General features: G+C 44.9%; 1 protein-coding gene across 1 annotated transcript in view; it reads left to right on the top strand.

The window, feature by feature from the left end:
• EMC2 (ER membrane protein complex subunit 2) overlaps positions 1-17213 on the top strand; it is a 188750-nt gene that overhangs the window by 116837 nt on the left and 54700 nt on the right. Inside the window, exons 8-9 of the mRNA XM_078686879.1 lie at positions 1173-1254; positions 12212-12322. Coding sequence (XP_078543005.1) covers positions 1173-1254; positions 12212-12322 — 193 coding nt within the window. The remainder of the gene's footprint in view (positions 1-1172; positions 1255-12211; positions 12323-17213) is intronic.

Here is a 17213-nt window from a genome sequence, read left to right as displayed (position 1 = left end):
AGGAACTGAAATAGGTTTTAAAGGGAATGAGCAGGAAATTATAATTATAATCAGTCTTTTTTGCAGTGTCACAAGATCAGTTTTCTTTTTGAAATCAGTTAAGGTTACAGACAAAGACTGGTCATTTTTGCAAATAAAAAAATGATTAAAAGGAATGTATTGTGTGTAAACCTGTCCAACATTACTCTGTACATTTGAGATATATGCAGGTATTTCATTTGTGTCTTAACATTTAACATTAAGCGAAAATGTAGGTTTTTTGCAACCATAAATCATGTATCTGGTTGACGGGTATTGCATCAAAGCTGCACATTTGAAGTCTTGCCCGGGCTTAGTTTTATGTACTTTTTTACCTGTTAAAATTTCGAAGCTTGGCGGGTGAGGTAATATTTGTCCTTGTTACTAAATATATTGTTGTTATTGTTAAATATTAGTTTGTGTACGACATCGGGTCTTTTTAGAATACCGTTTTCAGAGCTATATCTTAAATATTTGCTCCATTAAGTACATTTGTTGCTCGTGAGAAACTTCGTTTATGTTTAATTTGCAGTGATTCTTTCACATCTAAGCTTCAGTTCCTATTTTAACTATGGACCAGAAAACATAATACATTCCTTTTTGGTATTAATGTTATTTTAAAACACTTCGCTTTTTATATATTGATGTGTCTTATAACATATGAAACACACAAGCCATGTCATTCAGTGGTGTTTATGCTTTTGATTGCTACCACGTAATACGTTACGATTCGACCCTGTGAACCATGGTGGCAAACTCTTATTTCTCCATAGACCTTGACTGCTAAACATTTAACCGAGAACAAACACATTTTGTGTGTTATATCGTAAGCAATACACTGCGCTGTGCAGGGCATGTAATTTCTTGAGCTGCTTGTTTCACTAATTTAATACGTGGTATACGTATTTGCGATGCAGCTTGGGGTTCAGTTTAGAATAGATTCCCAACTTCTGTGTTTTTACAAAATGCAGTACAAGTTTAGCCTGCTTCTTTAAACGGTATTAAACACCGAAAGTATCAGTTTATGACCGCCGGGTTCACATTCTCGGTCTGACCTGTTAGGGTACGGAGATTCTGAAAGGTGTTTGAAATTGATGACTGGTGGCCCGTAATGTGTGCAGGTTTGTGACATCTTTCCTCTTGATTTCCTTCAGCTATGCCAAAGCCGCCTTCTGTTTGGAGGAGCTTATGATGACTAATCCACACAATCACCTTTATTGTCAGCAGTTTGCCGAAGTAAGTGGTTTATTTTAATTTAGTAATAGTTCTATTTTAACATATGTTAAAAGATTTCACTGATGGTTTTCTTTTTAGTTTTGCTTATTGTAATAACTGCTGCAGTGTTCAAGTCAACATTTTCTACTGTCGGAGTTGTGCAAGAAAGTTAAGTAGATTATGAACTCCTTGTTATTTAATATAGTATCCAAAATATATAAATTCCCTTGAAACAGAACTAAACACAGGTTGCTATACCAAACCTTACAATGTCACAATTATATACAACAAAACATATTGAGAGTTAAAAATTCATTTATTATGAGTAAACTTAAAAAACACACAGTTATAGGGTTGACTAATCTAAATCCCTAGTCTTAAAACACAATTAAAACAATACAACCAATTGCGACCTGCACAATTGAAAAATGACAGAACAGGTACAACATGTAATTGTTGAGTACAAATTGTATATTCTGGCTCCGTTTTGATTGCACCGGTATTGTATCGCTATCACATCAGCAAATCAACTTTGGTGTTGGAGACTTGAATTATACCAGTTATTGCGTCGACGCGTTTCGGTGGGTTCTCCTTATAGTATCCACCTTTATCAAGACAAATAATTATCTGTCACAACCAGGGGGTGTGTTAAATTGCCCCTAGATTCCTGATGGGGATCACTTCTTATGGTTAAAATAGCTTCATGGTCCGAACGTGGACTTCAACTGGGGACTTGATAATATCCTATTGCCAGCGATCAATCCTGTTTTGCTTTGTCCGACCTTGGTTATCCCCCTTCATAAGAGTATTCCAAATTAAATTGGTAAATGTAAAACGTCTTTTTGTTAGTTAGTTTCTAGACCAAGGATGACATCAGCGGTATCCTTGCAGTCCCTGTTTTTTGCAATAGTTTAGGGAGTTGGTTGCTTGTAGTAGTTGCCTCTTTCTTGGCCTTTATTTTAAAAAAGACTACCTGATACGACGCGGACCCCCACAGACAGCGCTACTACGTACTGCTAATCAGGTAGTCAGCTACAAGGCAAATAAAGAAGCTTATACCGACTGCAGGAACCACCCGCTACCTATCAGGTAGTCTTTATTTTAAAAAAGACTACCTGATACGACGCGGACCCCCACAGACAGCGCTACTACGGGGATAACAGGAAGTTCTTGGTAGTTTGACCGTAGGTTTTTTGTGTGTCTTAGTTTTTGTATTCATTTTCTTAGATAGCGCGGACCAGTGCCGTTTATTGCTCTATATGTGAGAATGAGTGCTTTAAATCCTGTGCGTTTTCTTACTATGAGCCGGTGAAGGGCACGCAAGTGTGGGGAGATGTGATGTCTTAAGGGAATGTTTTTAATAAGCTTTGCGGCTGCATTCTGTATTGTCTGCAGCTTTCTGTACATGTAGGCTGGCAAGCTTAGATATAGACTATTAGCGTAGTCTAATTAGGATGTCACTAGTGCGTGAACAATTGTTTTTCTACTTTCGACCGGAAGCAGATGAAGGAATTTACGCAAGTCTTTTAGTTTCCAAAAACATGTGGATGAAACCTGAGCTATCTGGGCTTTACATGACTGAGTCTTGTCGATTTTAAAACCCAGATTTCTTGCCGATGGAACAGGACAGGGAGCTGGATTGAGTGACGAGGGCCACCAACGATTAGATCTGGGCGGTGATGGTTGATTAAAGAAAAGAACTTCAGTTTTTTCGGCTTTAAGCCGCAGACAGTTTCTACTCATCCAGGTGGATTTATCAGCCAGACAGTCCCGAAATTTGGTGAGGGCTGCTTCCAAATGATCCTTGAAAGAAAAAATCAGCTGAGTGTCATCAGCATATGAGATGACACTAACATCGTACTGTTCAATGAGTGGGACCAGTGGCGCAAGATAAACAGTAAAAAGAGTAGGGCTAAGGGCCGATCCCTGAGGGAGTGCACATATTAGGGGGCGAGATGATGAGACAAATGTCTGTAATCGTATTTTCTGGACTCGTCCTTCAAAGAAGGATTGGAACCAGGCCAGCACGGTCCCAGAAATCCCTAAATGCCTGAGCCTGTCAAGCAGAATCTTGTGCGACACCGTGTCAAAGGCTGCTGACAGGTCAAGCAGCACCAACATTGTACAGCAGCCTTTGTCAAGGGATTCTCGGATAGATTTGGTGACTTCCAGTAGAGCTGTTTCGGTGCTGTAGCCAGCGCGAAATCCAGACTGTGTGTCATGCAATAATTTGTTGGATTCCAGGAAGCTAGACAGCTGCTTTTGAACCTCCTTCTCAAGAACCTTAGCCGGGGCTGGTAGAAGGGAAATGCGTCTAAAAATGTTTTAAATGGCCGGATCAGCATTTTCTTTTTTTAGGATGTAATGTATAAGGGCTGTTTTCCATACAGATGGATAAATGCCAGTATTTAGTGAGTTATTCCAAAGTTCATTTAATGAGGGATTAATCAAATATGCTAATGTGCTGAAAAATCTGTCCGGGAGGGGATCCAGGGGGGAACCAGACTTAGGGGCCCATTACGATGTCGGGCGGATTGCCTCCGCCAGGCTGGCGGTAGCCACCGCCGGCCTGGCGGAGGCAATCCCCCCGACATCCATTCCCGAATTCCCCACCGCTATATTAGTATGGCAGGGGGGACCGCGGCTGACGGAAAGACCGTCTGCCGCTTTTCCGCCCCGGTCGCCTTGCGGCCGGGGCGGAGAATGTTTAATATGGTGGCGGTGTCTCATAGACACCGCCAGCCATATTAGTATGGGCTGTCAGTCATGCCTTTCCGTGGCGGCAATGCCGCCACGGAAAGGCATGCGGTCTTCACTCTGGGGGCCCCTGCGGGACCCCAGAGAGAAGGAGGGGTGGGGGCTGCACACGGGGGGTACCTGTGATACCCCCCCACATTTGCATAAACAAAGCGGCAGGCACCGTGCGGTGCCTGCCGCTTTGTTTATGCAAATGCTGAAATGCATTTCTAGCATTGTGGCGAGTGGTGCTGAGAGCACTGCCCGCCACAATGCTAGAAATGCAGGCTGTGCCCGCCACTGTGGCGGGCACATCCTAATGCCCCCCACTGGACCCCCGCCCTTATGGCGGGCGGTCCCAATCCCCGCTAGGATGACGGGCGGACAAAGTCCGCCCGTCATCCTAATGGACCCCTTAGTTTTTAGCAGTAGTTTAAGCGAGACTTCCGTATTGAAAGGGCAAAAGTCTGTCCATGTTTCTAAGATTGGGGGCCTAGGTGTAACTAGGCTCTCGTTCTCAGTGAATGAAGTATATATATCTTCAATTTTTTCATGAAAAAAGCTTGCTAAGTTCTCACAAAGAGTTTCCGATGGAGTTCTATTGCTTTTCAAGGCCTCTGGCTTCATATAGCTTTGAACAATTTTGAAAACTTCTTTTGTGGAGTTTTTGGATGCTTTAATTTGACTGGCAAAGTAATCTTTTATGGCTATGTGCTTTAGTTTATGGAATTGATTCACTGCCTTCCTATAGATGTTTTCTGCTTCAATACTGTACGATTTTCGCCATAATCGCTCAAGTGTTTTGCAACAACTTTTTTTAGTTGGAGATCCTGTGTAAACCAGGGTGCAGAGGGTTTATGCCTAGCTGATTTCATTTCTTTCAGGGGTGCAATAGAGTCCAAGGCAGTAGTGACTCAATGATTAAAAGTTATTGCATCACTATCAGGTTCACCCGAAAAAACATGAGAAGTATCCTTAAGTATAGGGCCAATAGTTTCTGGGGTGATTTTCTGCCAGTTTCTTCGAATCTCATGTTTATTCTCCCTACTATCTAGGCTGGTAGTGAAGCTAAGATTGATTGGGACCAAGTAGTGGTCTGACCATGTCACGGGGATAGGTTTCCCGGCCACAAAAGCAGGGATATTTGTAAAAACAAGATCTAAAACATGTCCAGCTATATGTGTAGATGTTGTAATCATTTGATTGAGATGTATACCTTTAAGGGAATCAATCAGTTGGGATGCTAGGGAGCAGTGTGCCTTGTCTATATGAATGTTAAAGTCCCCTAAGACCAGATAGTTTGTATACTTCAGCGAGTGGTCAGCTATTAGGTCGCACGTGTTCCATAGCTCGCTGGGTTTTGAGCCGGGTGGTCTATAAATAAGTATTCCTGCTATACTGAGTGTGGGGGTGATGGTAACCTTGAAGGAGATAGCTTCCAGCACATCTTTGGTTACAAGATTTATGTGTGATAGTTCCCACTTCTTTTTGACAATGACGGCCAAGCCACCTCCTAGTCTATTCCCATCTCAGTTTTCCACCACTATTTTATAGTCATCAGGGATGGCCAGGTAGACAGCTGGTATTCTGCTGTCTCTGAGCCATGTTTCCGTTAGGAAAATCATATCCCAGTTTTTTGTTTCTAATAGCAGCCATATATCATTGGCATGCTTAGGGAGTGACCTGCAGTTTATAAGACATGCTCTGATGTTCTTAGCTAGTTTAGGGGAGTTAGTTATTTCCCGTGCTTTACATCTTGTGCCTTTGTCACCCTTGAGGTTGAAGGTGCAGTTGTTACAATGGGGTTTCTGGACATCATGATTGCATATCCTTGCAGCGAGATTCCTCCGGGTGGGATTAGAGCAACCTCAGTGCTAGGATTTGCTCCCTAGTAAGTAGTACTCTAGGAGCCGATTGTAGTAGGGCAGCGTGGCTGGCGCTGGGCGTGGGCCAGGCGCGGACGGGCGCAGACGGGCTTACCTTTAGGCGCGCCAGCAGCGCGTCCTCTGACCCATGTGCTTAATCTAGGGAATATCCGAAATCGGTTCCTCCCTTTCCCCTCCCCCCATCGTGTGACCTGATTGACAGGAAGCAGAATATGGCCTGCCCTCCACTCAAACGGCTCCTGCCGCGGTGGACCGGGCCTGAGGCCAAAGTCCTTAAGTGCCAAGTGTAGTGCGCTATGCGCTGTGCAAAGACGCAGGTGGGGGAGGGGTAGGGGGGCAATGTGCAGGATTAAAATGTGGGTGAAAATAAAAGCAAGTGTCCCCATCTTTTAGCAAGAAATGTGGGATACAGTGAGCATCACTGCGTTCAGCGCGGGCGGAAACACCACTGACCGTCTCCCCGTGCTCCACCCTCCATGTGGAACAAATGTGCATGACTTATAGAATTTAATGTAAACATTTTGTTGTCCGATCCAAACGGCTAATTTACCTAATGATTTGTTTACAATCAGACGCAGAAGTAAACACATGGGAAGATAGACAGGAATGTGTGGCAGCGAGCAATCCTCATCGCCTCGCATCTTTATTTTTTTCAAAACAGCGACGCTTTGACTTTAAGTGCGCCTTTCATTTTTTAAAACGGAGTTGCTTTCACAACCTATTTACTTTTCTTTATTTCACACTGGCAAACCAATTGATTTGCTTTTCCGAAACTGTCTTGGCTAGCAGCTGTTTGTTCTCCAGTACTAAGGTAACCCCCCCCACCCTCCCTCTCACCCCGCTGTTCACTTGCTCTCCTGTCCCAGCCTTCCATCTCCCCACCCTGAACCACTTCCCTTCTCGCTGATCGCTTGATTTACAGCCTCAATATAGCTTTAACTCTAATTTACACCAAAAACCTCCACTGCAAACAAAACATGTGTAAAAACATTACCCCTTCATTGCTGTCTCTCCGATCTTACTGTCACTTCTTTCACATCATCGCACTGTACCTCCTCTTTACCAGAGGCTCTCAGTTTCTTAGTGGGCTCCTCCTTTCACCTCAGCCTTAACTGTCTTCTAATGGCACTACACTCCTGTACTTCATGGCCTATCTCTCCCCTGGTCATTCTGTCCCTCCTTTTACCATAGGCTCTCAGTTTCTTAGTGGACTCATCCTTTCACCTCAGCCTTTAACTGTCTTCTAATGGCACTACCCTCCGGTCCTTCATGGGCTATCTCTCCCCTCGTCATTCTGTCCCTCCTTTCACCAGAGGCTCTCGGTTTCTTAGCCAGTCCCTCTTTTCATCCCAGCCTTTTAGTCTCTGCATCTCATCCATTCAGTCTCTCTATACGGCTCTCCCACCAGTACTTCATAGCAGTCTCTTCGCTCTACTTGTCACACTGTCCCTCCTTTACGCTCACTCTTTTTATTGCCCATTAACTCGATCTCCAGCGTCGCAAGCTCATACCAATAGCACTAAGCAGATATATTCACTCTACTGCAAATAAAAAAGCACAAGTAAAAATATTGTCATTTTCAATGCCAATAGCTGCAGCTTTAACAAATGAGACCTGTGATACCTATTGCATATAAATGCTTGTTTTTAAAGATGTGAACTTGTTGATCTCCTAGCAGGCGAATCTTCAGTGAAAATAACATTAAGGACATTTACATCTAAGGTACGCCTATTCTTCAATGGCAACCAAGACCCAATGTATGCTGGTCTTAAGTGTGCAGGTTCATCCTACAATTGGCCATCAAGCTAAGTTTGGCTCCATTCTGACTGGTATTTGATGAAACTTTGACTGAAGTGCTCTGTGTTCCTGCTAACCAGGTGCCCTGTGGCAGTGTTCTTTCCCAAAAACATGGTAGCTGTGCAGTTGTTCGGCAATTGGCAAGACCTTTAGCACCCAACAAATTGTACTCCTGGAACCTAGGTCAGGGGTAGTAAAGAGGGTCGATAAGGGCTGCAGCATGTCTTATGCCACCCTAAGGACCTACCACCAAACTCATGCATGCCTCATGCAGACTGACATTTCTGGCTGCGTGAAACGGGGCAGACAAATTTGAACATACGACATGGCATGCACCCTGTGTGCAATGGGCCCATACCGTGAATGCAGTAAATGGATGTCACCCCTACAGCAGGCCTTACAGCCCTAAGGCAGGGTGCATTATATTACATGTGTGGTCATATCTGCATTAGCAGATATGCCCCTATGTTGTCTAGTTCAATTACTAGAAATTACAAGTGAACAGGAAAGCCATCTTAAGTACATGTACTAGGCAGTGGTCATTACGAGTTCCCCAGCTACATGATGGTTTCAAACATATGGTGTTTGGTATTATACACCTTGTCTTAATAAATCCCCACTGGGTGCATGTCTTTATTAGAGGTGCCCCCTGAAAAACTACTAACCTCTAGCGTACTAGCGAACTGGTGTAGACCAGCCTGCCACCACAGACAGATATCTGACCCCCTGCAGATGAGAGCCCACTCTCTCTGAGGTCAGAAACAATGCCTGCTGTGGCCAGAGGTGTTGTCCCCTCCTCCAAGCAGTATGGCTAATATTCAGCATATCAGGGCAGGAATTGCCCCTCCCCCTGTCCAAGGCCCATTTAGCACCAGGACAGACAGGAAAATGATCTAGTCAGGAGGCATTCACTATCAGGCTAGTTACACCCTTGAGGTGGGCTACCAGAAGTGAACACGAAAACTAGAATTTCACTATCTTGGTTTTTGGAAAAATTTAATACACTGCTTCAGGGTTATGCCCACTCCCCACAATTCTTGTTCTTTTCTTCTCGGGCTCATATACAAAACACTGGCAGCTGACACGTGTTTCTTCCAGATGACTTTTTTGGGGCTAGGGAGGGGCAACCGGCAACTGGGAGCACGGCGCACTGGTCAGTGTTGCGTGGGGGAAGATTCTGGGTGTCTGTGAGTGGATGTGGGATTTTCAGGGGCTGGACATGCGTGTCTTCAGGGTTATGTGTCTGGTCATGGTGTGTTGTGGTTGGTGAGGAAGACCCAGGCGTCGGGGGAGGTCAGTGGCCTGCAGTTACAAGAGTGGCTGGCTATATCTGTAAGTAATCATATTATATTGTAGGAATCTATCCCGATAATACCAGTGGACGCCTTAACAAAAACAAGCAAGTTGTATCGGTTTCACCCGTAAAGTACCACAGCAACCGACCAATCCAAGACCTTAGTAAGCCTGCGGACAATGTGGACCATAAATCATTCCAAAGCCTGCTTGTTTTTGTTAAGGCGTCCACTGGTATTACGCCCATACCATGTAGAACAGTATCTAGAGGTTGACGTAGTTCTGTGTAAAACATTTTCTACCGGATGGCAACAAGACTGTGTTTGCCCTTACTGATATCGGGATGGATTCCTACGATACAATAATCTAAACCTTTATGGGTTCCGCAGTAGCATGCTACTCACTGAAAAAGCACTTCAACATCCCATCAGGGGTAGCAAGGGCTATATAAATGCAAACCTTTTTCCATTCTCTTTCCCTCCACTATCCCTCTCAATCCAAATAACTGACTAATATATCCACCACTAAAATTACTTTCATATTTTCACTATACTAATTCACCACTCGTCCTCTCTGGGTTCCGAAGTAGCATGCTACTTGCTGAAAAAGCGCTTCAACAGTAATCAAGGGTAGTAAGCGCTATATAAATGCAAACCTTTTTCCCTCTTCTATCCCCCCACTATCCTTCTCAATCCAAATAACTGACTAATATATCCACCACTAAAATTACTTTCATATTTTCACTATACTAATTCACCACTAGTCCTCTCTGGGTTCCGAAGTAGCATGCTACTCGCCGAAAATGCGCTTCAACAGCCATCAAGGGTAGCAAGCGCTATATAAATGCAAACCTTTTCCCTCTTCTATCCCCCTGCTATCCTTCTCAATCCAAATAACTGACTAATATATCCACCACTAAAATTACTTTCATATTTTCACTATACTAATTCACCACTAATCCTTTATGGGTTCCGGAGTAGCGTGCTACTCGCCGAAAAAGTGATTTGACGCCTCTCCAGGGGTAGTAAGCGCTTTGCATATGCAATTACAATACAATACTATGAAGAAGGGACAAGTGCTGCTCCACCCTCACTTGCTCTTTCTTTTATGTCTTATGACAGAAAGGAATGCATAGTATTTCACGTGAGAGTAGACTATTTGAAATTGGACAGCTTGGTGTCACATAGGCACAAGGCCTGTGTTCTGGAAGCTCGACTATTATAGCCACCATCGTACTGGAGGAGCAAAAATGCTTTTTAACTTGAACGGTTACATTATTCAAACCTGTAGGATGCGCTAGCACTGATTGAATTGGGTATCCTCATCGGGTTTGGGGAAAACCTATATTTATTTACACTTGTTTAAATGTAGACATATAGGTAATTAGACTTTCCTGCACTCCGCTTCCTCTAGTATAAGATTGTGTCCTACATAAATTCTGCTTGCCTTCCATACTGCTGATCTTGCCTTCATTGAAGTACCCAACCAGCTCAAGGTGCCCGGATATGTTGAGAAAGCACCAAGAAGCCCTTTATAACTTTCACAAGAGATTAGAGGAAGGCCACCCCATTTGTGTATTCTAGGGTCTTAATTGCTAGTCATAAACTTTACTATAGTACTCTGCTGCATGTGGGCCCTCCCCACCCCCCAAACACTTTAACTCGACATATATCAGAGAGGCTGAAGAGACCAATATATCCAGTAGAAAGAAGAACCTGATGGAGCTGGGTTTTTCGAAATATTTTGGGGTGCTGAAACTAAATATCTGACACAGGACTACACTGTGGCACTTATAACGCAGTTTTTTGTGCATAACTTTAGCCTTCTTGAGTAAAGATCAAGATTCTTAGTTACACTGAGTTGGAGTCCATGTCAACAGGTCTTGCCCCTAGGGGGTGGGGTAAGGGGTGGCAAAACGTGCTTTGACCTTCTTGTTACTGCATTTTGGGTATGGGCACTAGAACCATGCAGAATCTCTCGGAGCTTTCTGGATGCAACTAATATGCAATCCAGTGGGATGCAGCACTTCTGTTGAGCAAGCCATGTGCTGGGGGCCCCAGCTCCTAATGCTAGTGATGGGCCTGTGCTTAAGTCATGCCAACAAAAGGCTAGAGGGCACCGGAACTTGGTCGTGAGGTTGGAGGGGATTTCCACAGAAGCATACCCTGGCAATAGAAGGGAGTTTATTCACCAGATAGAGTAACCAGCACACTCATGCACATGTAAATGGATAAACGCATACTTGTAGTCCTAGTTCTGCATTGAAGGATTCTTAACTGGAGTAAAAATGTTAGAATAATTTCTAGCTGTGTGCTTGGAAAACGGAACACTTCATCACCACAAGCATCAGAGAGGGTAGAGTGTCCACCAATGCATCCTATTAAATACATCACCAGGTATTGGGGCCGGTGAGAAATAAAGACCCCATACAGAAGTATATCGAGCACCTATAACTCAACTCGCTGACTAACCTAAAAAACCAAGGAAATAAGGAGCCTGCAAAGCGTCTTGTCTCTTTGAAACTTCAAAGGCTTCCATCTCACACGATGCTTAGCACTGATAGTTGCCTCAAAGAGTCGACTCTTTTATTTTTGGCTTTTGATTGTGGGAGCTCAGAACAGTAACTGAAGTTCTCGCCCTTCCTTCTGAACTTATATTTTAAGGTGTCTTTTATGCTTTTTCATGCCATATTTTATCATGTTTTCAGCTTTTGCGAAATATCTAACCTGTGTCAGAAAAAAGGCAGCAATATACCCTAACCTGTGTGTTTGTGATCTACTTCTCAGCCTCTCACTCTACAAAATCGGTAAAATGTCCAAAAGAGCACATAAAAAACAGAGGGGGTATTGGGCTGCCTATATGACGTATAATTATGCCATCAATGCTTAGAAATGCAATTTATCCGTGGCCGTGATTAAGTAGCAAGATTCTCTTTATCCTGACTCTATCAAGGAGCACATTCCCATTACTGGTTTTCACTGTGTGAAAAAGAAAAACACAGAGCCATATAGATTCAGAACTAGAAACATCCAAAGAATCTGAAGTCCATTACTGAGCAACACTGCTTTTCTTCTATCTTCTTTATGTCCGATATTTAAGGAAGAATGCATTTATTTGTGCCAAAATGTAACATTAGGATTTTTTCTCCAGAGGCGTTGCTGCTTTCCATGCAATATTTTACAATACTCTTATTGGTTTTGCTACGATTGCTCAAATTTTCTGTGTGTCTGTATTCGTTTTCTAAAAGGCTTCTCTCATTGTAATAGGTAAAATATACTCAGGGTGGACTTGAAAATTTAGAGCTCTCAAGAAAGTACTTCGCTCAGGCACTGAAACTAAATAATCGAAATATGAGAGCTTTGTTTGGGCTTTATATGGTAAGTTCTGTACTTTTAGACGTGCAATTTACAACAAACTTTTTAATACCCTTAATTGTTTTCTACATTTCCATTGTTTGATCTTAGAAAATCACCAAATTACTAATAAACTCACAGGTCGAATTATTTAATGAAGTACAATTTCCGTAAGTGTTTTTTCTAGAAAGAATACATTAATGATTAGCCAATTCACACATAATGTTATTTTAATTTGAAAAAAAATAAAAATAGTTGCATACTTTATTTTAAGCATGTACTGAAGTAGGACTGAAGCAGAATCCATAACCTGCTAGGATGCATGTCACGCTCTCCCAGAGCCTTACTCGTTTTTTTGCAGTGTGTCTGACATTTGACTGTCTGTGCCCTAATCCTAACAGCCTTTCAGATGAGTCACACAAATGTACTTACTGTGCTTCAGCAGCTATGAGATTTCAATCACTAGCATGCCTACCTGTCTGTTTTCAATGACCTTTATAGGGGACTCAGTGCCATAGTTCCACAAAACCGCCTCTAGCATGACAGAAGACAGATTGGAACCCAATGTATCTGGTCTTTTAAACGACAACTAATATGTTTGCTCTGACTTCACCTTAGTTACAATAAAAATATATGTCAGGGCAGACATTGCACAACACAACAAGTAGCAGTTAGATTACAATAGATGACCTAACCATTTCCCCCACACTTGCCAATGATTTTGGGGACAAACCCGCTCCTGCTGAGCGCACCAGTTCACGACCCGCCTCCATTGAGCGAGGGTTGGGGGGATAGGACTTAGCCACTTTGCAGCTATGTCACGCTTTGCAACCAGCAGGCTGTGCCCAGGAATTCCCTCATCACGTGTGCCACCAACACCCTCCCGTACCCCCGAAGAATCAGGAGGGGGGAAAGAGGGACCTCCCATCCCAAAATCTCTGGGAGGTCTTTAGTCACAGCAGATCAGTAATGACGCATCCTCTGGCAAGTCCTGCACCATATGGTAGAAGTTCGCTGGGTCAGCCTCACAACGCGGGCCAGCTGCCCGATGACGAAGGCCTGCTCGATGTGAACGGGTGGAGAGGAAGTACGAAGCATACAGATAATATGTCTGTACTAGACCTAGCCTGGAGGAGATCGTAAGCACATGAGGCCATCAGGGTGTCTCGCCAGTTTTCTCATTGAAAGGCCTCCCAGTAAGATGTTAGATGATCAAGAGAGCCAGGCGAGTTGACAACAAGAGTACCATACATTTGAGAAATGCTTCCAAGGCCAATGTCACCCATAAGAAGCTTGGCCTCCAGGGGGCTACATTCAGGGAGAGGTTCGTTGGTGTGGAGATGTGCCTGAAGAGCATGCCGAATCTGAAGGTATCGGTAGAATTGAGCATGTTATGTTATAGGAGCTTTTAAAGCGCACTTATAACCAAAGGTGTCCTGGCGCTGAGCACTGACTCACAGAATTCAAGGAGATGATGTCTATACCTAGAATAGCCATGTCTTCAGCTCCTTTCTAAAAGAAAGGAGCTCCGAGCATTCCTGAGATGCAGCAGCAGACTGTTCCAGGCCTTCGTGGCACAGAAGGAAAAGCTGCTGCCACCCCAGCTAACTTTTTTCACTCGGAACAGTTACAAGCTTTCCTTCGGAGGAGCGAAGCGCTCTTCCAGGAACATACCATTCAAAGCATCTGCTCAGAAATTTCAGCCCACAGACCATCAAAGATTTGAAAACCGTGCACAATGCCTTGAATTGTGCTCGTTTTAATACTGCTAGCCAGTGCAATTGCTGAAGTCCATCTCGAGCTGAGATAAACCTTACCAGTAAGCAGTCTTGCCACCGCATTTTGCACTAGCTGGAGTCTGCATAGATGGGTTTTTTTCAGATTAAGGTACAGACAGTTTGAATAGTCCAGCCATAACAAAATAGGGGCTGACACTGTCCTAAAACCCTCCTATGGAAGGAAAAACTTAATTTACTTCAGTATTCTAGTAAGCCAAGTAAGCCAAGATGGCCGCCTGGTAGGAGCTCTGGTCCGGAGCTCCGAGTGCTGGGGACCCCTTTCCTGGAATTATCCCCGTTAGCACGCACCACCGCCGGCGAAAAAACGAGCAATTGGACCATAACAAGAAACTCGATTGAATTCAAGTAACTGGTTCTAAAAGTAACTGGAATATCGCCGTAAAACACGTACCTGCAGCAGTGACGGCTGGGACCCCTGCAGCCTCGGCGGAACACAGGACGGCTGGACGGGAGCCGAGTTGAGAACCCGACCGGAACCTTGCTGAGGAGCTTCCTGACAGACGACGGCATCCCAGTGCCCTCTTGAGAGTGGAGCTACCCTGCTGGCCCGCAATCACCGCCGGCAAGTGATCAGTGTCACTGGAGCCGACGGGGCGAGTGACAAGCGGACGGGACGGGAGTTGGCGCTGACAGATCCGGCAAGGGTGATAGAGGGAGAGCCGACAGGAGGCCTCCCCCCCCATTCCAGTGAACCCACGAGAACGGTGCAATCGGCACCTAGAGCGGTTCCGATGTGCCCCGTTTGAGTGCTTAGGGCAGCGTTCTAATTTGGGAGGCTCCGGAGCGACGAGAACGGAGCAATGGGTATCTGAAGCAACTCCGGTGTGCCTGTGCCCTGTATGTGTGCTTTGAGCAGCGTTCCGGTCTACTCCACTCAGCGGGAGGCGAGCAGAGGCGCGTTTCGCCGCCACAGGAGCAGCAGCTGACGGAGCGGAGCCCTGGGGAGGACGGGACTGCCCGGAGGAACGTCGAGCCATCACAGCCTGTGACGGGAGCCTGAGGCGATCAGAGGAGGGGCGCCGCCGCCCAAGGAGCGGCGGGAAGCGGGAGAACGACAGGAGAGGGAACAGACAATAGGGCGTCTGAAAACAACGCCTATCGAAGTCAGAAGGGGCTGCACGCACGTAATCCTGACAGTGGGCGCTACGCGCTGGAGCTGTGTTCCTTGTGTGCATTACTTTGAAACACTTGCTGGCAACAACATAGAGATCTACAGGAAGGTATTTATCTACCTCGTGCATTACTTTGAATCACTTGCTGGCAACAACATTGAAATCTACAGGAAGGTATTTATCTACCTCGCTCTCCGGTACACATCCCCTTTGTGCAAAATGGCTGGGGCCATAAAGCTGTAGAAATAAATCCCCTCCGGCACCACCACCGCCCCGAGTTGACCGTGAGGATGCATTCCAACCAGATCAAGGGTCACCTAAACTGAGATAAGTTTCGTTCTTCCCCACCAAGCAGCAACTAGAAAGCATATACATGGAAATAGGACTAACTCGCCCTCAGTAGAAAGGGAAACTGATCTCTTTGAATACAGATAACAGACAAAGGACTAACACTGCCTACTCACTATTTTGGCAGCCATCTTGAACAGTGTGCTGAGCAATAGAATTTGTGTGAAATGGGTATGTTGCTAGCACACATATTATGATTTTTCACTAATGCCACTTTGGATCCATGTAACACAGTGTTTGCATTTATCCCTTTTTGACCCATGCAGCAGATTATTGGCATTTATTGTACGCCTTTATTGTAGTAGTATACTTCCACTTGTTTCTTGGTGCTAACACATATATCTTGATCTGTCATTAGTGCCTCTCTTGATCCATGGAACATAGGGTCTGCATTTAGCCCTTTTGACCCATGTAACATATTATTATTATCGGCACTTAGTATATGCCTTTACTGCAGTACTATACTTCTACTGTGTCGTGGATATATTTACCTACACCTAATTTACTTTGCACCGATCGCTACCTCTTACACTTCTGGATGCTCATTAGTGCACTTGTAGCCTTAACGTGCTATGGGCATATGTATGTATTGTGCTGCATTAGTTCATTGGTATTATACACATATCTGATTATTATATAATTGGGTACGCATATCTGATTATTATATAATTGTGTATGCTGCTAACACATATATTTTGCTCTCTCGCTAGTGCCTCTTTTGATCCATGTAACATAGTATTTGCATTTATCCCTTATGACCCATGTGACATATTATCGGCTCTTACTTGTAATTTACTGTCTGCAGTTACCTGTGCTCTTGTATATCTACTCTGTACACTCCCCCACACCCGCCTTGACGCCATCCTAACATGGAGCACTGCGGCAAACACACGTATAAAATAATCTACCCACCCGCACTCACAAAAAAAGCCGCTAAACGCTTTAAACACAACTTCCTGAGGTCCCACCCTGAAACACCCTTTGCCGACACCTACCTCTCTCCGGTAAATGGATCCTTGAACACTGATATCATCTTCCACACCGCACGCAGAGCTCAATGGAAAAAAGCGTTCCTTACCTTACTCAACGTCTCCACCACCAGGAAATCCGCTCATGGACTAACTTTCTCCATCGCACCATCTAAACTCTTCCCAGGCAGTACAGCCATTACTATTTACAATAACGGGATTGTTCTAATTCAATCCACAGACAGAAACCTGGAACTACTCTACAACCTGCTCCCCACTTTCAAAGAGCACCTCCCCAATCATCGGCCCTCCACACATACCCCAATCCAACTGAACCAGAACTCCTCACTGCCAACTAACGTCTCAGAGCGACCCACCGCCTTTGACCCTCACAACCCGACTCTATGCCACTCCAATTACCCCCTCAATACGGCCACCCCCTACACTCCCGCCGCACCCAGCTCCCCCTCCAACAGTGCCCTCTCTCCCCCCCACTCCCTGCTCCCCCCCTCCGGGCCCCCACTCCTCCCTCAACATCTCCCCCCCTACTCTCTGCACACAACAACTCCTGACATACACCCCTCCCTCAACATCTCCCCCCCCACTCCCTGCACTCCCGCCACTCCTAGCCTTTGCTCCGCCCCCAACAGCGCTCCCCCCATTCTCGGCACTCATCACATTCCAGACC

The sequence above is a fragment of the Lissotriton helveticus genome, chromosome 4_1, assembly GCF_964261635.1.
Source record: "Lissotriton helveticus chromosome 4_1, aLisHel1.1, whole genome shotgun sequence".
NCBI lineage: Eukaryota > Metazoa > Chordata > Amphibia > Caudata > Salamandridae > Lissotriton > Lissotriton helveticus.
Note: the sequence above shows the minus strand (reverse complement) of the source record. Positions and strands in the feature narration are given on the sequence as shown.